Source organism: Dendropsophus ebraccatus, chromosome 9 (genome assembly GCF_027789765.1).
Source record: "Dendropsophus ebraccatus isolate aDenEbr1 chromosome 9, aDenEbr1.pat, whole genome shotgun sequence".
Taxonomy (NCBI): domain Eukaryota; kingdom Metazoa; phylum Chordata; class Amphibia; order Anura; family Hylidae; genus Dendropsophus; species Dendropsophus ebraccatus.
In genome coordinates this window covers 63562175-63585635 of record NC_091462.1, presented here as the reverse complement: position 1 = coordinate 63585635, position 23461 = coordinate 63562175, and the positions used below count along the sequence as shown (strand labels likewise).

The 23461-nt window shown below is 43.8% G+C and overlaps 1 protein-coding gene across 7 annotated transcripts in view; it reads left to right on the top strand.

Moving 5' to 3' along the window:
- PMS1 (PMS1 homolog 1, mismatch repair system component) overlaps positions 1-23461 on the top strand; it is a 115213-nt gene that overhangs the window by 66725 nt on the left and 25027 nt on the right. For 3 of the 7 annotated variants that reach the window (XR_011364560.1, XM_069983522.1, XM_069983521.1), the window contains exons 6-8: positions 18495-18611; positions 21206-21328; positions 22883-23020. Coding sequence is in view for 5 of the 7 variants with exons in the window: in XM_069983522.1 (XP_069839623.1) it covers positions 18495-18611; positions 21206-21328; positions 22883-23020 (378 nt within the window). In the remaining 2 variants the exon portion in view is untranslated. The other 4 variants (XR_011364561.1, XM_069983524.1, XM_069983526.1 and 1 more) reach the window with 4 other exon arrangements.

The following is a 23461-nucleotide window of genomic DNA, read 5'->3' as shown; positions in this document are numbered from 1 at the left end:
GTTATCCAGCCAAACCCTCCTGTGAGATCACACTCTGCCCCCTGTATGCAACATCAGCAAACACACACAATGTGAGACACAGACATGTAACATTTGTCTCCTGGGGGGGGGGATAGCAGCAGGAGCAGGAGACAATGTGAATTGGCACAGGGGCCATTTTTTTCACTTCCTGGATTTCTGTCAGCTACCAGTGTGGCAGAACCGTACAGATACAGTAATACAGTGTATAGACACATCTATATAACTTTTAATGTACTTTTAATAGAAAACAATTTTTTCTTATCCGGAGTTCCCCTTTAAAATATGAACCTGTCCTCCTCTCATCTCAGAAGGTAATATTCCTAGACGGCCAGTGGGAGGAAGTGGAGCTCGGTTGAGTGGGACAGGTAGGACCTCTATAACCCATTTAATAGTCCTTATTTTGTTAGAATGCCTCACCTCCAGTACACAACATAACAGTAGGTCAGTAATCTGCATGTGTTCTGTACCTGCAACGGGAATTCAGTCTATGAAGAACAGATTTGGGACACAGCAAACAAACTAGGAGTTCCTTGAGGAACAGGGAACTGCTCCCTGTCAGACACTGGGAAGAGAGATGCATTACATAGCGGCTCCACTGTAAGTATGCAACTTCTGTTTACAACATTGTAAGGTTTTTCTTTTACTTGGCTGTATGTAGATATTTAACTGTTTGTTTTAGTTCTTAGAGATATCAACATTCATTTCTGATATATGTTAACCCCCTCATTGCTGTTGATGTCCATTGCACTTGCTTACTGCTATGTTACTTGCCAACAAGTTGGTAATTAAAACCCGTACATTTTCCGTCTTCTCAACTTACATTACACGTATAATACATATTAAGAGCTCAGTTTCCATACAGAGGGGGAAAAAAAACTGTGTTTATAATGCAACATGTTTGAAAATTATTATCAGTATCCACTATCACAAAGTTTGCATTTAATATGTCCTCATGTTTCGCAGCTTTCGGAAAAGCTGTTTGCTAAAGTGATCTCTTTACACTTAAGTATATCAGCCACTCAGGAGGTCAAGCAGTGTAATAACATCCTTGCATTAATCAGCAACCCAGATTTATTACTGTACCTGTGCTTCTGCTCGAACGTACTCCTAAGTAAACAACATCATGTTTTTTAATTTGCCCTATGAAGGGTAACGGGTGTTTAATTACTCAATGGAAACATTGGGAGACTTTTATCATTTGGCTCAGGGGTAATTTCTTGCACAGAGGATCGAGATGTGAATCAAATCTATCGTTTTTGTTTTAATAAATTATTCGCATCTCGGCCCTCTGCCCTGCTTGCGCCAGAGACTTGGGGAAAGGGCGGGATGTTGGGTGCGGCCGCACCCAGATCTGCATTTTAATCTAACACTCGTAAAGCCATTTGTCACAGTTTTCTCTAAAATAATGACTTTATGGTCTCCAAAAGTGATAGCGATCTGGTCCATCTTACATATGCACACGTCTTTGTATGCAGCATCAACCATGGGACCTTACCATTCCTCTATATCAAAATCATGGCATTACGATTTAGTGTCTTTTAATCTTTAGCAGGCGAGTCAAAGAGGTGTGGCATAGAGCATCTCTGCCCCAGTTCTGTGACGCCTCTCCTTTCTACCTTCCCACCTCCTTATCATTAGAAACACCCCCAGACAGGATTTCTATAAGTGGCTTGTCTAAACAGTGCATCTGCAGAGGTGCTCTGTTTAAACAAGTGATGAATAGTCTAAGGGGGAAATTTGCCAAGAGCTCTGCACCTTTTTTATGTGAATAATATGATTTTTTTGTCCATTTTTGTTCCAAGTGCTGTTTATGAACCCAGTATTTCACAGGTGAATATTTTTTTAATGTGACTTTTTAAAAAAAAAATCTGCCTGTTTTGAGTATTCACCCTCATGAGGCTGGGGTTAAACTACGTATATTTCAGTCAGTATATGTATATTTCAGTCAGTATATTTCAGTCAGTATTGCAACCAAAACCAGAAGTGGATTAAAAACACAGAAAGGATCTGTTCACACAATGTTGAAATTGAGTGGATGGCTGCCATTTAATGGCAAATATTTGCTGTTATTTTAGAACAACGGCTGTTATATTGAAATAATGGCAGTTATTTACGGTTATTTGGCGGCCATCCACTCAATTTCAACATTGTGTGAACAGATCCTTTCTGTGTTTTTAATCCACTCCTGGTTTTGGTTGCAATACTGACTGAAATATACTGACTGAAATATACGTAGTGTGAACCCAGCCTAAAGGTTGCATAATCCGGGATTGGCACCCAATTTATCATTTGCAACTTTTTAAAAAGTTGCACAAACTGGTGCAGGCTTATGTCTGGTCAATATCGGGTGAATATGCTTGTGCAATTTTTGAATTTTTGCGACTTTTTCTTCGACTTTTTTACTTAGATGCATTCACTATGGCAGCCACTGTTACCCTGGCTATATGTAACTCATCCCCTTCTGCCCTGACTGTATGTAACCCCTCCACTGCTGTTCTGACTAAATGTTATATTTGTTAAGTAAGGAGACAGACACAGAAGGTTCCTGTATGTGTATGTGCATAAGTGTGTGTATGGAGCAGCAACTCACCAGTAATACTAAGATAAATAAATGCTCTATTCCATGCAAATTCCTCCACACAATAAACTGGGACATATGAGACAGACGTCAGCAACCTCTGTCAGGCAACAACTGTTTCAAACCATCATCGGCACTTCATCAAACCTGATCAAGTCTGACGAAGTGTTGAGGTTAGTTGGGAGAAAGATTAGAAGCAACATGAGGAAATATAACTTTTTTTTAACCTCTTAAGGACCCATGACGTACCGGTACGTCATGGATCACTGTCACTTAAGGACCCATGACGTACCGGTACGCGGGTTCTTTAAGAGGGCGCCGCGGCCGGCCGGGTCCTGATCGGGGGAGATAGCCTGCTATAATACATAGCAGGCTATCTCTCCCTGTCGGAATGGGGGGTTGTTAACCTCCCCCATGCCGACCATCGCCGCTATTGGCTGATTAGCCCATAGCGGCGATCGGAACCTTTCTGGGCCATCGGTGACCCGATGACCCGGAAAAAATGGCGGTCGGTGCTGTCCGAGGACGGCACCGACCGCCATTACTGTAAAAAGTAATGGTGGTCACGGTACCACCGGCCCGATCGCCGTGAACGGCGATCACAGTCCCCACAAGTAATAAATACCTGCTCTGGACCCCTCAGCTAGGTAGCTGAGGGGTCCAGAGCAGGTATTTGTACATTACTCACCTGTCCCGGGGTCCTGATCGGCGTCTTCTGGGTTCCCGGCGTCCTCTTCTTCTTGTCGGGTCTTCGGCTTCTTCCGTGACGTCCCGATCGTCTTTTTTCGGCTCCAGCGTCGTCTTTTTTCGGATTTTTTCGGCTCCAGCGTCTTTTTTCGGATCTTGCGCTCTGCTGCCCTCTAGCGGCTGATAAGTGTAATATGCGTATCAGCCACTATAGGGATGTTCAGAATGTAGTAAAAGTTTTTGGGGTTTTTTTTCCAATTTTTTTTTTCTATTTTCCGCACCCTATCGCCGCTGAGTGGTGATCAGCATCGCACGAAAGTGCGCTACTAATCAGCAACTCCTCCTTTTTGGCATAGGGTGTTTTTTTTCTATATCCTACTGCCACGGTCTACTGATAAGTGCGGCATTTATCAGCAACACCATTTTTGGCGTAGGTTTTTTTTTTATACTTACTGTAAAAAAAACACGTAAAAACACGTGCACACTGCGGAATGGCGAAGGATAACCCTTTGTGCATTCCGCAGCTGGCACCCATCGGCGGACTGATGCAGGCGCGTGTCTCCACCCATGTCAAAGACTCCATTCTATGCACGGGCAGATTCCATCGTCCATCCAAAGAATGAATACGTTGGACGGAGAGCGGAATCCGGCTGTGCATAGAATGGAGTGTGACACGAGCGGAGACGTGCGCCCGCATCAGTCCGCCGGTGGGTGCCAGCTGCGTAATGCACAAAGGGTTATCCTTCGCCATTCCGCAGTGTGCAGGTACCATTACAGTGTATGTAGGAAGGGACACCCGAATCCAGCCCCCAGATGCCCTCCCGCCCCCCCCCCCCCATCCTCAGAGTTAGTGGGAAGATCGTTTGGGAACTGATCTTCCCACTGCTGGATAAACTTTTATACCGGCACCCCCTCTTCCGGTCCCTCGCTGCCCGAGCTACTGTAGCTTGCGGCACAATCCGAAAATATCAGAAGCAGTAATAGAGCCCTAATATTTAGCAGCCATGGAGCGGACCCAGCGCTTCTGGATATGAAGGACCCCGTATCGCACCAGGACAACATTTTCCAGGTGACGTCCCCCACACTGGAAAACAGGAGACCCCAGAAGAAGTGCAGAGTGTGGCGTAACGGGGATCAGGAGGGACACCATTTTCCAGTGTGACACCTGATCACCCCGTCCTCTGCATACAGGATCGCTTCAAGGCGTACCACACGTCATCGGAGTTCTACATTGTCTAAATTCTTTCCCTTATTCCTATTTCAGGGGTCACGTTGATCCAGGGATTATTCTGATCGCCATTATGGAGTCGGGAAGGACTTTTTTCCCAGTGATGAAGCTATTGTCGTCTGCCTTACGAGGGTTTTTTGCCTTCCTCTGGATCAACACAGGTTGAATTTGATGGACACCTGTCATTTTCAACCTTATAAACTAATAATTGGCCTAATACCCCCAAATAAATTAGAATTGTCCCTTTTCCCCAGCTAAATAGGTATGGCCGCCATTCCCATTAGAGGATGCCATGATGCAATTACAAAGCCTCTGTGCCCCAGGACAGTAGAAACCCCCCACAAGTGACCCCATTCTGGAAACTACACCCCATAAGGAATCTAACAAGGGGGGCAGCGGGTATATGGCCCCCTGGTGACGGCCACATTTGGGACGTGAAAATAAAAAAAAAGGTATTTTTTATTTTCATGGCACATGTTCTACATATGTGCCTGTTACCAGTGGGGTCCATATGCTCACTGCACCCCTTGTTAGATTCTTTATGGGGTGTAGTTTCCAGAATGGGGTCACTTGTGGGGGGTTTCTACTCTCCTGGCAGCACAGGAACTTTGTAATTGCGACATGGCCTCCATCCTCCATTCCAGCCTCTAAATGGCGCTCTGCCCCTTTGGTGGCTTGCCCTGTGCCCATATGGCACATTCTGTCCACATGTGGGGTATTTTCTTACTCAGGGGAAATTACCCTACACGTTTTGCTTTTATTTTATTTTTTAACCCCTTGTGGAAATGGAAAAAAATCAAGGCTAGACCAACATTTAGTGTAATTTTTTTTTTAATTTTTACTTTAAATCATTGATCTTGTCTTGATTTTTTTCATTTTCACAAGGGGCTAAAAGATAAAAAAAAACACAATATGTAGAGCAATTTCCCCTAAGTACGGAAATACCCCACATGTGGACATAAAGCGCCATGCGGGTGCAGGGTAAGCCTCCAAAGGGAAGGTGCGCCATTTGGTTTTTTGAGGCTGGATTTGGCTGGAATGGATTTCGAGGGGCCATGTTGCATTTAAAAGGCCCCTGTGTTGCAAAGACGGTTGAAACCCCCCCACACGTGACCCCATTATGGAAACTACACCCCTCAAGGAATGTAACAAGGGGTGTAGTGAGCATATGGACCCCACTGGTGACGGGCACAAATGTGGAACAATGTGGCGTGAAAATGAAATATTAAATTTTTTACACTATAATGTTGGTCTAGCCTTGAATTTATCATTTTCACAAGGGGTTAAAAGAGAAAAAAAAAACATAAAATGTGTAGAGCAATTTCCCCCGAGTCCGTAAATACCCCACATGTGGACATAAAGCGCCATGTGGGTGCAGGGCAAGCCTCCGAAGGTAAGGAGCGCCATTTGGATTTTAGAGGTTGGATTTGGCTAGAATGGATGATGAACGCCATGTCGCATTTACAGAGCCCTTGTGCTGCCAAAACACTGGAAACCCCCCACAAGTGACCCCATTCTGGAAACTACACCCCTCAAGGAATCTAGCAAGGGGTGCAATGAGGATATAAACCCCTTGATGACGGGCACATTTGTGCCGTGAAAGTGAAAAAATTTAAAATTTTCCCTTTCACGTCACATTTTTCCACATTTGCGCCCATCACCAGTGGGGTCCATATGCTCACTGTGCCCCTTGTTAGAGTCCTTGAGGGGTGTAGATTCCAGTGAAATCCAGCTTCCAAAAGCCAATTGGCGCTCCTTCCCTTTGGAGGCTTGTCCTGCGCCCGCTTGGCACTTAATGTCCACATGTGGGGTATTTCTGTACTCGGGAGAAACTGCGCTACATGTTTTGTGTTTTTTTTTTCCTTTTATCCCTTTGTGAAAATGAAAAATTGAAGGCTAGAACAACGTTTTAGTGTAAAAAATACTTTTGTCTTTTTTCACGCCATATTGTTCGGACAATCTGTGAAGCACCTGTGGGGTCCAGATGCTCACTGCACCCCTTGTTACATTCTTCGAGGGGTGTAGTTTTCTAAATAGTGTCCCTTTAGGGGTGTTTTTTAGGTTTTGGCACCCCAGAGCCTCTGCCATCCTGAAGTGGTACAGTCAGAAATGACCAAATATAACGGAGCCATTGAAATGCACTAGGCGCTCCTTTATATCTGAGGCTTGTGGTTGCGTCAAATAGCACAATAGGGCCACATATGGGGTATTTCTATAAACTGCAGAAACGGGGCAATCAATATTGGAGTGCATTTTTCTGGTAATAAGTTTATAATTATGAAAAATATTGGATTACAATAAAATCTCTGCACAGAAAATTAACATTTTCAAATTTCTTACACAATTAGCTTTTATTTCTGTGACTACCCTAAAGGGTTAAAAAACTTTCTGGATGTGCTTTTGCAGAGTTTAGGGGGTGCAGTTTCTGAAATAGGGTGCTTTGTGGGGCTTTCTAACATATAGTCCCCTCAAATACACTTTAAACCTGAACAGGTCCCTAAAAATATCTGATTTTGAAATTTTACTGAAAATATGGAAATTTGCTGCTAATGTTTTACGCTTTCTATTGTCTAAAAAATGAAATCTAGTTTAATAAATGCCGCCAACATAAAGTAGACATGTTGCTAATGCTATTTAATATATAATTTATGTGGCATAACCATTTTCTGTATAAGCAGAAAAGTTTTTAAAGTTGGAAAAATTCATTTTTTCACAATTTTTCACGCTATTTTGGGTTTTTTCATAAAGATGCGTTATAAGTATTTACTCCAATTTACAAGAAACGTGAAGTACAATATGTCACAAGAAAACAATCTCAGAATCAGCCGGATAGGTAAAAGCATACCGACGTTATTAATGAATAAAGTGACACTGGTCAAATTCATAAAATTTGCTCCGGTCCTTAAGGCCATTTCAGGCCCGGTCCTTAAGGGGTTAAAGTAATAGTAAATGCTTGGTAACAAACTTTCAGCAAGTGTTATTAGTAAATTTACAGTAACTAAATGAAAAAAGATGATTTTATTTATTTTATTTTTTTGCCAGCAATTTTCAGTTTCGAAGTTAAGGCTGCGCTGTTGTCCTGTTTAAATGAATGAGCGTGGTTTTCACCTGAGGGTCCCATTACAGCGATTATCTGACAGATTGTTGCAGACAAAACCAGGAACAGACTATTAAATGATATCAGGTCATAAAGAAAAGACTGAGATTTCTCTTCTCATTTCAAATTCATTCCTGGCTTTGGCTGCAAAAATCTGCCAGATATCTATCAGATAATCTCTGTATGTAAAGGGACCCTTAAATTTCAGACAACGAGTTCAGCCTTCGGTAAAAGGTGTATGGGGCTCTCCCAAATAACCACTGACCGATTATGCTAGTGATTATAGGGGTCCGTCGTGATGGAAAATCACTGCCTCACCCTCTTTTTAAGGGACAGATCAGATGCAAATGTTTCTGTGTATGAGCGGAGGGCGGGTGGGATAACAAACATTCTAATTGTTCAGCTGTCAGTTATTAACCCCTTCAAGACAGAGCCCTTTGATGCACAAAAGTCTGGGTCAAATTAATGCAATGTTCCTCCCCGCCTTCTAAGAGTCATAACGCTTTTATTTTTCCACCTACAGGGCTGGTTGGGGTGTAATTTTTTGCTCCATGATCTCTAGTTTTTAATAATATCATATTGGTGTAACAGAAAAATTTTGATTGCTTTTTATGAATTTTTTTGTGATATATAATTTAATAAAATCAGCAATCCTGGTGCGTTTTTTGTTTTTTCCGTTTACGCCTTTCATGCTGCGGGAACAATAATGTTACATTTTAATAGATCGGATAATTCCGAACGCTACGATATGTAATATGTTTATTTATTTTTATAATGGGCAAGGGGGTCTTTTAAACTTTTATTGGGGGGGGGAATTATAAGGGTTTTTTTTAATACATTTATAACACTTTTTTATTACACTTTTTTTTTTTTTTAAGCATTTTTATTTACTTAAAAAAATGCAATCATTAGATTGCATATACTGATCTATGCTATGCCATAGCATAGCATAGATCAGTGTTATCGGCGATCGATGTATAGAGCCTGCCTGAGAGCAGACTCTACACATAGATCGCCGAACCAACAGGACGGAGGTAAGGAGCTTACCCCGCCTGTCAGTACATGCGATCTGGACCCCCGCAGCATGGCTGCAGGGGTCCCGATCACTCAGTGACAGATGCTTGATCTGTCACTGAGCACCTTAAACGCCGTGATCGCTGTAGATCGCAGCATTTAAGGGGTTAATGAGAGTCTGCTGCGGGATCGCAGCCGACTCTCATTACCTCCGGCCCTGGACTCAGTGATGTGAGTGGCAGCGCTATACCTGCAGCACTCCCGCTCACATCAAGAACCCTGTCAGTCAGGAACGTATATATACATTCCTACTGCACGGGGTGTGTGAAGTAGGAACGTATATATACATGTTACTGACGTGAAGAGGTTAGTGAAGGGTTAGTGTAAAGCTAAAGGGAGTATCCAGTGCTACCAAAACATGGCCACTTTCTTCCAGAGATAGCACCAGTGGTCCTGTCTCTGGAAGAAATTGGTTATGTTTTTGTAGCGCCGGATAACCTCTTTAACCCCTTAACGACATCGGGCGTAAACTTACGCCCTCGCGCCCTGGTACTTGGCGCATCAGGGCGTAAATTTACGCCCGATGTTTCCCCGATCGCTGCGTGTTCACACACAGCGGTCGGGGAAGATGGCCTGCTATAAATCATAGCAGGCCACCTTAGCTTCACGGCACGGGGGGTGGTTAACACCCCCCGTGCTTACGATCGCCGCTATAGGCTGATCAATTCAGATCAGCCAATAGCGGCGATCGGAACCTTTCCGGGTCATCGGCGACCCGATGACCCGGAAAAAAATGGCGGTCGGTGCTGTCCGAGGACGGCACCGACCGCCATTACTGTAAAAAGTAATGGTGATCGCCGTGCCACCGGCCCGATCGCCGTGAACGGCCGGCCGGTACCGGCCGGCCATTCACGGCGATCGGGCCGGTGGCACGGCGATCAGAGTCCCACAATATAGTAAATACCTGCCCTGGACCCCTCAGCTAGGTAGCCGAGGGGTCCAGAGCAGGTATTTGTACATTACTCACCTGTCCCGGGCTCCTGATCGGCGTCTTCCGGGTTCGCGGCATCCTCGTCTTCGTTCGGGTCTTCGGCTTCTTCCGTGACGTCACGTTCGGCTTCTCTCGGCTATTTTCGGCTCCAGCGTCGGCTCTTTCCGTATTTTGCGCTCTGCTGCCCTCTAGCGGCTGATATGTGTAATACACTTATCAGCAGCTACAGGGATGTTCAAATGTAGAAATTTTTTTTTTTTTTTTTTTTTTCAAATTTTTTTTTTTCTATTTTCCGCACCCTATCGCCGCTGAGTGTTGATCAGCATCGCACGAAAGTGCGCTGCTAATCAGCAACTCCTCCTTTTTGGCGTAGGGTGTTTTTTTTTCTATATTCTACTGCCACGGTCTGCTTATAAGTGCCGCACATAAGTGCGGCATTTATCAGCAACTCCTTTGTTGGCGTAGGTTTTTTTTTTATACTTACTGTAAAAAAACACGTAAAAAACACTACATTACACCACACTACATTGAATAAAGTTTGACACTACACCACTACATACCCCATATACCAATCCCCGTATAAAGATGGCCCCCAGGGTGTTTTCAGCGTCAGAGGGATACGTTATTATTACCTCCGACACCGAAACAGCCAGTGAGGATGAATGGGGGGTCCTTCGTTCCTCCATTCATCCTCATCATCCTCATCCTCCAATGACGTATCTGGGGGTAGCGTAGCGTACGCTGCCCCCCAGACACATCTTTTCCGCCAGTACCGTCCCAATAAGAGATGACGGTATGGTGTGAAATTCTACAAACTCTGTGAGCGTGCCTTAGGGTACACTTACAGATTTTTAGGGTACGTGCACACTGCGGAATGGCGAAGGATAACCCTTTGTGCATTCCACAGCTGGCACTCACCGGCAGACTGATGCAGGGGCGCGTCTCCACCCGTGTCATAGAATCCATTCTATGCACGGGCGGATTCCATCGTCCATCCAAAGAATGAACACGTTGGACGGAGAGCGGAATCCGCCCGTGCATAGAATGGAGTCTATGACACGTGTGGAGACGCGCGCCTGCATCAGTCCGCCGGTGGGTGCCAGCTGTGGAATGCACGAAGGGTTATCTGTCGCGATTCCGCAGTGTGCATGTACCTTTAGAGTGTATGTAGGAAGGGACACCCGAATCTAGCCCCCAGATGCCCCCCTCCCCCCCATCCTCGGAGTTAGTGGGAAGATCGTCCGGGAACTGATCTTCCCACTGCTGGATAAAGGTCACCACCTGTACGGGGATAACTTTTATACCAGCGCCCCCTCCTCTGGTCTCTCGCTGCCCTGTAGCTTGCGGCACGATCCGAACATATCAGAAGCAGTAATAGCGCCCTAATATTTAGCAGCCATGGAGCGGACCCAGCGCTTCTGGATATGAAGGACCCCGTATCGCACCAGGGCAACATTTTCCAGGTGACGTCCCCCACACTGGAGAACGGGAGACCCCAGAAGAAGTGCAGAGTGTGGCGTAACAGGGGGATCAGGAAGGACAACATTTTCCAGTGTGACGCCTGTCCTGATCCCTCCGGCCTCTGCATACTGGATCGCTCCAAGGCGCACCACACGTCATTGGGGTTCTACATTATCTAAATTCTGTCCCTTATTCCTATTTCAGGGGTCACGTTGATCCAGGGATTATTCTGATCGCCATTATGGAGTCAGGAAGGAATTTTTCCCCTGTGATGAGGCTACTGTCGTCTGCCTTAAGAGGGTTTTTTGCCTTCCTCTGGATCAACACAGGTTGAATTTGATGGACACCTGTCATTTCCAACCTTATAAACTAATAATTGGCCTAATACCCCCAAATAAATTAGAATTGTCCCTTTTCCCCAGCTAAGTAGGTATGGCCGCCATTTCCATTAGAGGATGCCATGTCGCAATTACAAAGCCTCTGTGCGGCCAGGACAGTAGAAACCCCCCACAAGTGACCCCATTCTGGAAACTACACCCCATAAGGAATCTAAGAAGGGGGGCAGCGGGGATATGGCCCCCTGGTGACGGCCACATTTGGGACGTGAAAATGAAAAAAATTGTATTTTTTATTTTCTCGGCACATGTTCTACGTAAGTGCCCGTCACCAGTGGGGTCCATATGCTCACTGCACCCCTTGTTAGATTCCTTATGGGGTGTAGTTTCCAGAATGGGGTCACTTGTCGGGGGTTTCTACTGTCCTGGCAGCACAGGAGCTTTGTAATTGCGACATGGCCTCCATCCTCCATTCCAGCCTCTAAATGGCGCTCTGTCCCTTTGGTGACTTGCCCTGTGCCCATATGGCACATTATGTCCACATGTGGGGTATTTTCGTACTCAGGGGACACTACCCTACACGTTTTGTGTTCATTTTCTTTTTTAATCCCTTGTGGAAATGGAAAAAAATCAAGGCTAGACCAACATTTAGTGTAATTTTTGTAAAATTTTTACTCTAAATCATTAATCTTGTCATGTTTTTTCATTTTCACAAGGGGTTAAAAGATAAAAAAAAACATTTAATGTGTAGAGCAATTTCCCCTGAGTACGGAAATACCCCACATGTGGACATAAAGCGCCATGCGGGTGCAGGGTAAGCCTCCGAAGGGAAGAAGCGCCATTTGGTTTTTGAAGGCTGGATTTGGATGGAATGGATTTCGAGGGGCCATGTTGCATTCAAAAGGCCTCTGTGTTGCCAAGACAGTTGAAACCCCCCACAGGTGACCCCATTATGGAAACTACACCCCTCAGGGAATGTAACAAGGGGTGTAGTGAGCATATGGACCCCACTGGTGACGGGCACAAATGTGGAACAATGTGGCGTGAAAATGAAATATTACATTTTTTACACTATAATGTTGGTTTAGCCTTGAATTTATCATTTTCACAAGGGGTTAAAAGAGAAAAAAACACACAATATGTGTAGAGCAATTTCCCCCGAGTCCGTAAATACCCCACATGTGGACATAAAGCGCCATGTGGGCGCAGGGCAAGCCTCCGAAGGGAAGGAGCGCCATTTGGATTTTGGAGGTTGGATTTGGCTAGAATGGATGATGAACGCCATGTCGCATTTACAGAGCCCTCCTGCTGCCAAAACACTGGAAACCCCCCACAAGTGACCCCATTCTGGAAACTGCACCCCTCAAGGAATCTAACAAGGGGTGCAGTGAGGATATGGACCCCTTGATGACGGGCACATTTGTGCCATGAAAGTGAAAAAATGAAATTTTTCCCTTTCACGTCACATTGTTCCACATTTGTGCCCGTCACCAGTGGGGTCCATATGCTCACTGCACCCCTTGTTAGATTCCTTGAGGGGTGTAGTTTCCAGAATGGAATCACTTGTGGGGGGTTTCCAGTGTCTTGGCAGCACGAGGGCTCTGTAAATGCGACATGGCCCTTGAAATCCTTTTCAGTGAAATTCAGCTTCCAAAAGCCAATTGGCGCTCCTTCCCTTTGGAGGCTCGTCCTGCGCCCCCTTGGCACTCTATCGCCACATGTGGGGTATTTCTGTACTCGGGAGAAACTGCGCTACACATTTTTTGTCTTTTTTTGCCTCTTATCCCTTTAAGAAAATGAAAAATTGAAGGCTAGAACAACGTTTTAGTGTAAAAAATAAATTTTTCTTTTTTCACGCCATATTGTTCGGAAAATCTGTGAAGCACCTGTGGGGTCCAGATGCTCACCGCACCCCTTGTTACATTCCTTGAGGGGTGTAGTTTTCTAAATGGTGTCCCTTTAGGGGTGTTTTTTAGGTTTTGACACCCCAGAGCCTCTGCCAACCTGAAGTGGTACAGTCAAAAATGACCAAATATAACGGAGGCGTTGAAATTCACTAGGCGCTCCCTTATATCTGAGGCTTGTGGTTGCGTCAAATAGCGCAATAGGGCCACATATGGGGTATTTCTATAAACTGCAGAAACGGGGCAATAATTATTGGGGTGCATTTCTCTGGTAATAGGTTTATAATTATGAAAAATATTGGATTACAATAAAATCTCTGCACAGAAAATTAAAATTTTCAAATTCCTTACACACTTGGCTTTTATTTCTGTGACTCCCCTAAAGGGTTAAAACACTTTCTGGATGTGCTTTTGCAGAGTTTGGGGGGTGCAGTTTCTGAAATGGGGTGCTTTGTGGGGCTTTCTAACATACAGGCCCCTCAAATACACTTTAAACCTGAACAGGTCCCTAAAAATATCTGATTTTGAAATTTTACTGAAAATTTGGAAATTTGCTGCTAATGTTTTAAGCTTCCTATCGTCTAAAAAAAATGAAAGATAGTTTAATAAATGCCGCCAACATAAAGTAGACATGTTGCTAATGCTATTTAATATATAATTTATGTGGTATAACCACTTTCTGTATACGCAAAAAAGTTTCAAAGTTGGAAAAATGCATTTTTTCACATTTTTTCACATTATTTGGGTTTTTTTCATAAAGATTTGTTATGAGTATCGACTCCAATTTACCAGAAATGTAAAGTACAATATGTCACGAGAAAACAATCTCAGAATCAGCCGGATAGGTAAAAGCATCCCGAAGTTATTAATGACTAAAGTGACACTGGTCATATTCATAAAATTTGTCTCTGTCATTAAGGCCATTTCAGGCTCTGTCCTTAAGGGGTTAAAGAGAGGGTGTCATCAGATGACCTATTGTGTAAATCAAGTTTCAATTTGCTGTTTACAATTTACTATTGGAAGCATTTGTTAACTATAATAATCTGTATGATCTAATCCTGAAATGTTACAGTTTTAATTTCGGCTGCTAGGCTGCAAACTAAGCTTAGACTTCCTGATCTGTACAAATCAAAAAGTCATAAATACTCCAAAATGGTACTAAAATATAAAAGTTGTTTTGCAAAAAAAAAGCACTCATATGGTAATGGAGACAATAGTAAAATGAAAAAAAAAAAAAAAAATTACTTGAGCATTAGAGCCCAGAATGTTTACTAGGGGGAGTGGTTAAAGTGACTCTGTACTCACAATCTGAACTCCCCTCAAACCGCTTGTACCTTCGGATAGCTGCTTTTAATCCAAGATCTGTCCTGGGGTCCGTTCGGCAGGGGTTGCAGTTATAGTCATAAAAAACAACTTTTAAACTTGCAGCCCTGTGTGGCCTAGAGGGCTTGTGCCCTAGGCTTGCACTGCCTCTCTGTCCCTCCTCCCCGCCCTCTTCATCATTAGGAATACCCCTGGGTAGGTTTTCTTCTATTCATCACTTGTCTGAACAGTGCACCTGTGCTAGGGGAAGAAGTCCAGCAGTTTTCCTTTTCTCTCTTGGAGGCAGTGAGCAGCACAGGACTTTGTGTCCTGCCATTGTTACATGTATCTGCAAAATGATGTCACTCATTGTACATGGGCCCCACTGGCAAGCCTAGATACGGTTCATAAGATGTTTTTGAGTATGAGGGCAATCACCAGGACATGCTGCGACAGTTCCATCTCTGCTCACCTGGATGCTATGTCACCTGCTGCTAAACCTGCACCTCAGTCAGTGCCTCAATTAGCTCAGTGTTCACACAGCAACAATCCTGGCCACACCCTGACTGAGAAATAAGGTTCCTTGTTAGTGTCTTGCAAAGGTATTCTGTTTTTTGCTTTTGCTGATCTATTTTGGTGCTTGACCTCATCTTTGTTTGCTATTCTTTACTCTGCTGCATACCCATGATGATCCTGAAAACTAAATCTCAGCTACCCACCCCAGCCTTCTGCCTGCCCACTTACTAAGCACAAGCTCTGTCAGCCCTAAACTCTGCCTCTTCCTAGAGTAGTCTCTTTCCTGACACCTTGAGGCTTCTAACAAGTGTCTCATAGTCAGCAAGACCACCTGTCACCTACACCAGGACCACTCCTAGAGGTAATGCAGGGTGGCACCCTGCAGCAAAATGAACGTCCCTGTACTGGAGCTAAAAGGTGAAAACTAGAAGACTGGTTATTAAAGCAAAAGGGAGGGGTGTTGGGTCATTGTATTTTTTACAGTGTGATGGATATAAACTTAAAAGGCATATTAACATATAAGAAACATTGGCATGAATTATGGGAAAAATGAAGTACGGGATCAAGCTAATAGATCAGTGAGGTTACATGCCACTTATATAAGTCTATGGAGAGGGCATTTATACAGTTTTGCTTAAAAGTTTATATACCCCAGCAGAATTTTTTCTTTCTTGTCCTTTTTTCAACGAATATGAATAGTTGGAAGAAACCATTTATAGTCAAACTAGTCAAACTACTGTGTTTTCTCTTTTACATCATAATGACAACCAAAAACATCCAAATGATCCTGACCTAAAGTTTACTTACCCCGGTAATTTTTTAATGGGCTTATACAAATGAAAGTCAAAGTCAAATTTCTGTTTAAAATTAAATGTATGGGGGTGTCTTTGCTTCTTCTTTGTTCATTAGCTTCAGGCTTTTGGATTATTTATTTGCCTGACAAGGGGAAATCGGTATACATAGTTGGAGTTTTAACCACAGAAATCCCTTGAAATCTCAAAAATCAGGCGAAAGATCCACCGTGGAATTCCGCCTGCCTCAGTGTACCATAGCCCATCTATGGGAGAGCTCACGCGCCTTGACTGCCGCTGCTCTCCGCTCAAAGGAGTTACATGTCCAAAGGAGAACATACCCTAAGAGTGTGCTATTAGCAGGTACATATTACTTTAGTTTTAGTACTGTAGTTGCTTACTTGGTTTTTTTATTCCATGTTTTTATATTCATAATTAATGCCTGTATTTAGAGTCTACTTAAAACCATGTTTGTTCTTTATTTACTGGTCATGATAATCTTAGTTTGGAAAATATAATTGGTTTGATTAGTTAATGCTCATAATAAGTAACAGATCTGTATTGAGTATCCATCTCAATTAGAGTTGTCAGAGCATGGAGATCAAGCCTCCATAGCTGAAATCAAGACTCTTGCATGAGAACTGCTAAAACCCAACAGATGCTGGTGTTTATGAGCCTGTATTTTCAGATGTCCTTTCTGGTACATACTTTACAAGCAATACATCAAGTTGGCCCTACTAATAACCTAGTCAGCTGGGTAAATGCTTGTGTGATTGTATGTTTAACTGTTTTTCAGCTATCAGGACTATGGTGTTAAATAAATTCTCCAGGGAGGATACATTTCAGATATATGCCCAAGGAAGGAGGTAAAAACAAACAAACAATTGTTTACTTTCCTGGTGTGCTCACCACTGGTGGAATAATGCAGCTCTGAATCCTGCTGTATTGTACTTCAGGGTCAGAGGACCTGACATTACCGCCTATCAAAAACTGCAGTGGTGTCCTATTTCAGCCACTGATTGTCTGAGTGGACCTGTAATGTAGCGCCCCAAACTGAAGGCAAAGCATGGCTGGAGATACATGATACCGGCATTGGTGCAGGAGCCACGAAGGTAAGAGCCGGTTACTTTCTTTCATTTACCTCCTCCCTGGGCACATCTATAACCCCTTAAGGGACGGCAGGCGTGCATGTAGGCCCGCCACCTGGGCCTACATGTACACCCTGCCGGGGGGGCCACGCTCTGAGGCAAGTTCAGGAGCTAAGCTCACTTTAGAGCGGATGAGGACCGGCTGCTACCAGCAGCCAGGCCCTCACCCTCAATGGCGGGCTGCCGCTATCGGGCAGCCGCCCGCCATTAAGCCCTTAAACCCTATGATTGCGCAGCGACCTTTAAGTGGTATTTAAGTGTAAGTGACAGGAGCATCTCCTGTCACTTACCGATCGGGACCCCCGCAGCGTGTCTGCAGGGGTACCGATCGCATGGCCTGACTGCCAGAGGTCTCTTACCTCCCTTCGTGCAGTCAGCTCTTCGTTCTGCTAAAAGTCTGCATGGGGGGCCCACTACAGACATGTGCCATACTGACCTGACCTGAGTCTGAGCCTAGTGGGCCCCTCTTTTAGCTTGGGCCCCTGTGCAGCTGAACAGGCTGCACAAGTGATAAGTCCGCCTCTGAAAAGCTGTAAAGAAAATTTAAAATTACATTTTATGTATTAAATTTATAAAAAGCGATCAATATGTCTGGTCTAGAAAAATATGTTACTAATAATAACTAGAGATCATGGCGCAAAAAATGACACCCCATACGACCCCTTAGGTGAAAAAATAAAAGCGCTTATAAGAGTCACAATAGGGCCATTTTAAATATACCTATTTGCAAAAAAAACAAACAAGTTTTACTGCTAATAAAAATAGTAAAACATTAGAAAACCTAGTAAACATGCATATCGCTGTGTTCAGACTGACCTATAGAATAAAGAACAATTGTAAAGTGCATTACATAAACACGAAACCCCGCACACACACACACACCTTAGGAGACAAATATTCCATGCCTCTGTTTCACATTGTGTGTGTTTGCTGAGCGCAGTCTGATGATGTAGACAGGTGGCAGGGCGTGATGTCACAGGGGGCTTGGCTGGATCCCCCAATCCTGAGTAATTCACCATCTCTGACCAGCCAGAAGCAGGTGCTGCAACTTTACTGATCACTTTACTGATCACTGATTTACTTTACTGATCACTGAACACAGCCTAGATGTTCTGCAACAGAATTGGGCGGTAAATGGGCAGGGCGGGGGACAGTGATAAACAGCTGAGGGAAAGCATTGCATTCTGGAACCTGTAGTACTGTGTACAACTGCTCAACCAGGAAGTACAGCCACACAATACGGAACAAAAACCCCCAAAGCAAATGGATTTTTGGTAGTTTCAAAACTGGGATAGATAGGTAAGTAATGCTATTTACTTCTGCAGAAGTTTCATTTTTTTGCCTCTACCTGGAGATCCCCTTTAAATGTTTGTGTTTCTGCAAAAGATTTAAATTTAGAACATTTTGTGTCTTTGATATAGGTGGTACTCTGGCAAAAAAATAAGGCATCTGACCACAAAATGGCTCTCATTTCTGTTTTGGGAACTTCAGTCATGAATGCAATGGCACCTTTTCAGCACCATTGTGAAAATCCAGAGGTATGTGGCTATTAAACAAATATTTATATGTTTCTTATTTAAATGTTTGGGTATATTAAGTTTTTTTCAGTTTTCCTCCCTGTTATATTGTAGTTTTGTTTTTCCTAGGTTTGCATCCATGTAAATGTAAAGGTTTCCACTGTTTAATAAGTAAAGCTTAAAGGGAACCTGTCACCCCCCCGTGCCGGGGTGACAGGCTCCCGACCCCCCGCTACAGCCCCCTATACTCTCCTGATCCCGCCGGGTACCGCTTCTGGATGGTCGGGTCACGGAGATCTCAGCCGCTGAAGCCCAGCGCACGCGCTGAGAGATGAGTCCAACTCTCATAGAGAATGACAGAGCGCTGGACTCTCCTGTCATTCTCTATGGGTGTTGGACTCATCTCTCAGCGCGCGTGCCGGGCTGCAGCGGCTGAGATCTCCGTGACCCGACCGGATCCAGAAACGGGACCCGGCGGGATCAGGTAAGTATAGGGGGCTGTAGCTGGGGGGGGGGGGGGGGGAGCCTGTCACCCCGTCACGGGGGGTGACAGGTTCCCTCTAAAGGGGTATACCACTGTTTTTTGTTTTCAAATATTATGTTGCTGAGGCCAGGTAAAAATAGAAAAAATATTCTTATCTAACCTTTTAAAGGGAACCAATCAGCCCAATTGGGCTGATGTGGTTCCCAGGAGCGCTGTATAAAGCTCCTGCAGCAGCCTCGGCACGTCCCGGCCGCGGCTGCTGCAGAAGTTTCATACTGGAGAAAAACAAGTTTTATTCCCTGGGCACATGACAGGCAGAGACGGGGAGGTAGTCATCTGGGCGGCTTTCCGCCCGTATGTAGTCACCGCTGTCCTGCAATAAAATATTTAAAAATCATACAATTTTTTACTTTTTTTTTAATAGATTCTGTTTTTCACTAATTCCATGTATCGCATGATTTTGGCCAACAACCTCCTCACCTCAGTAAAAGCATTAACCCCTTCAGGATGGTACAAATTTTCATTTCTGCGCTTTGGTTTTTTCCTTCTCTCGTTTAAAAGGCCGTAGCACTTCCTTATTTTTCACCTACAGGCCCACACAAACCCTTATTTTTTGCGCCACTAATTGTACTTTGCAATGACAGACTTAATTTTGTCCATAAAATATGCTGCGAAAAACTGACATGTTATCTTTGTTCCTCAAGTCAGTACGATTACAACGATATGTAACTTGTGTAACTTTTATTTTATTTGATGGCTCTTTAAAATTTTAAATGCTCCTTAAAATTGCTCTATGACCATGCTTATATAGCTTTTATCCTTTGGTCTATGGCAGTGCTTCTCAAACTTTTTCTATTGGAGCTTCACCTAATAGACAAAATGATGCCTGGGCCTCACCAGACTGACCAAGAAGAGGCTGGGCCTCACCAGACTGACCAAGAAGAGGCTGGGCCTCACCAGACTGACCAAGAAGAGGCTGGGCCTCACCATCTGTGGTGGAAGTCCATGCAAAGATTAAAAAAAACTATTGCTCAGTCTATTACTACCCTTCATTTGTCTCCTAACCTCTGTACAACATTAAGTAAGCATAAAATCAGTCAATAATGTTCCTTAACCAGAGATTGTTGCATTTAGGGAAAGAACTGTGCAGCTTATAGTCACTTTTGTGAATACTGTCTCCTCAGCTGCGCCTCACCAACAACTAGGGGCCGCCTCACAGTTTGAGAAGCACTGGTCTATGGGGCTGGTTAAGGTGTCATTTTTTGCGCCATGATGTGATCTTTCTATCGGTACCTTGATTGCGTATATGCGACTTTTTGATCGCTTTTTATTACAATTTTTCTTTGCTGGATTTTTGCGCTTGCGCCATTTATTGTGCAAGATCAGGAATGTGACAATTTAATAGTTCGGGCGATTACGCACGCGGCAATACAAAATATGTTTATTTTTTTATAAAATGGAAAAAGGGGGGGGTGATTTGAACTTTGATTAGGGGAGGGGATTTTTTTTTTATTAATGGGAAAAAAAAATGTCTATATACACAACATTGATCTCCCATTGAGATTGATTCTGTGTATATTACAGAGGACCGATCCCTTAGAAGCATTTCAAGGTCCTGGAGTGGCCTAGCCAGACTCCAGACATGAACCCAATAGAAAATCTTAGGAGGCAGCTGAGACTTAATGTTTCCCAGTGACAGCCCCGAAAACTGAAAGATCTGGAGAAGACCTACATGGGGAAGTGGGACAAAATCCCTGCTGTAGTATGTGCAGACTTGGTCAAGAACTACAGAAAACATATGATCTCTGTAATTGCAAACAAAGTTTTTTGTACCAAACAAGTAGTTCTGTTTTTCCATTGTTTCAAATATTTGTTGCAATGAAATGCTAAGTAATTACAGCCATCTCCATTCTTTGTAGGCGGGAAAACAATCAGCAGTGTATGAAATAATTTTTTCGGCTGTAGATATTTATTTACATGGCTTATGTTTACCTTGTTTAATTTGACTTATGCTCACATTCGATAAGGTACTAAAGCATTGTTTCACAATTTGTCTTTAGACTCTGCAAATATTGATTCCAAAATAATATTCTTTTAAACAACATGTCTCACAGTCTTCTTGTAACAACAGATATTTATTAATGGATATCTTCCAAGACCAGAAGCGGACAGCACGCTTACTAGTGTCCATGGTCCAGAAAAGAGTTTTATCTTCGTAAACCAGCGCCCTGTTCACCACAAGGACATATTAAAGGTAACATCAAAGTTTTTCCAGTTTTTCTTCATCAGATATTTTACTCTTTAATTGGTTATTTACGCTTTAATTGGTTATTAAGGTTTCAGCAGATGAATATTATTATTAGTATAATAAATTTGCAAAGGTGGATCTTCCCTTTAGTCAAACGTGAAGTAAGAAAAAGGAACATTTTATTTAACTACCTTATGCTCTTTCTTGCTGTATGCTAATTGTTATGCTTACAGGAGTATTCCAGTATAATAACATTTTCATATGTTCCTGGTGGCAGGGTAAAAAATAAATGATCCTGTACAGCTCCCGCTTCAGCAACTTCTGGTCTCTCTTTTCTATTAACTTGTTACTTCTAAGACAAGTCTTCTCAGCATGACTTAGGGTCATCTTACACAGCCAGACCCCACACTGTATTACATGGTTCGATAATCGTGCGGCAGGGCTGCATAAACATCATTAGCGAAGTCTAGTGAAGAGCGAAGCTCACTTCGCTCATTTCTAGCGATGTCTTTGCAGCCCTTTGCTTTAATCAGCTGTCGGCCATGCATCACCTATTACATGAGGAGATGTGTAGCCGGTGGCTGATTTATACTTGTTTAAATACAGCGATCGGCAGATAATCACTCCGTGTAATTGGACTCTTACTCACTGTGGCCAGGAATTGGCTGAGCGGTCAGGTCTTGCTGAGAGATGCAAATGGCACAAGTGGAGGCAAGCAAGGGACCAGAAGTAACTGGAACAGGAGCTGCAGGGAACTGCAGTAGGTGAGTATCATTTATTTATTTTTGTGCATATATATATATTTGATACACTGACGTTTATGCAAGAATAAAAGGGTCTGTAATTTTTATCATAGGTACACTACAACTGCAACTGTGAGATACAGAATCTATTTGCATCTATATCTGCCACCCCCAATACATACACCCCTCCACTGTCTGCAAATAACCCCCTCCACCCCTACATCCCCATTTAAGCCCCACCAAATCTGCAGTTAGAACCTCCCCCCCCCCCCCCAGCAGCCACCTGCATGTATTCCTTATAACCACTTCACTGCACAGGAGGCAGTGGCAGAGAAATGGACATCTGTTTATTCAGGTGGCCACTAGTGGTAGCCAATTGTGGTGTGCTCCTAGAGCAGTCAGCATTGTTGCGGGAAAGGCTTCACATCACTGCCACACGCCCCACCCATTAATCACATAACCATGTCCTATAGGGGTGGCTGAGCTGTAGCCTGGTATGCTGCTCCTCAATGGCAGGAAGCATCATGAGCGGTATGTGCAGCAGTGACGTGTGCTGTTCCCATTCAGCATCCTCTGAGGAGGAATGGACTGCAGCTTAGTGCACTGGCTCCTCTCGGGCGAGAAACATAGGAAATTAATAGAGTTCTTTGGCAGGACAAAAATTGCACGGCAGGCCAGAGTTTGACACCCCTGCTCTACAAGTTTAACTGTGTTAGCTGAGATAAAAAAAAAAAACATTTAAGTGGCAGTATTCTATATAATGTGCTTTATTAACCAAGGTAACTGCATTTTACATCTTGTTTCTCACACTTTTTAGGTGGTTCGTATGTATTGTAATCAAAACAAGGATGCTTCTCGCTGCTATCCAATTTTTTTCATGAATATTGTTATTCCAGCCTCATCTGTTGATGTTAACTTAACACCAGATAAAACAAAGGTGTTGCTACATAATAAGGTATGTAACTATTATTTTCATATAGCAGATAATTCTTAGGCAACCTCAAAGTCTGTAACCTGAATCTGTTAGCTGCAAGTCACGTCAAATTGCTGACACTTTTACATAGCTGTTTGCAGGGGTGATTCTAGCCTCTCTGCTGCCCGAGGCGAACTATAGAATGACGCCCCCCCCCCCCCCCCGGTCAATCCGCCCACATTATAATCCACTACTGCCCCCCCCCCCCCACTGCTGTCCCCAATAAACATAATGTTTGGTCCCTTGCTGCACAGAGGATGTCAGGAGAGGAGGGGGCTGACTTTATAGGAGAGGTCCCAGCAGCACAGAGGATGTCAGGAGAGGAGGGGGCTAATCCTATAGGAGAGGTCCCAGCAGCACAGAGGATGTCAGGAGATGAGGGTGCTAATCCTATAGGAGAGGTCCCAGCAGCACAGAGGATGT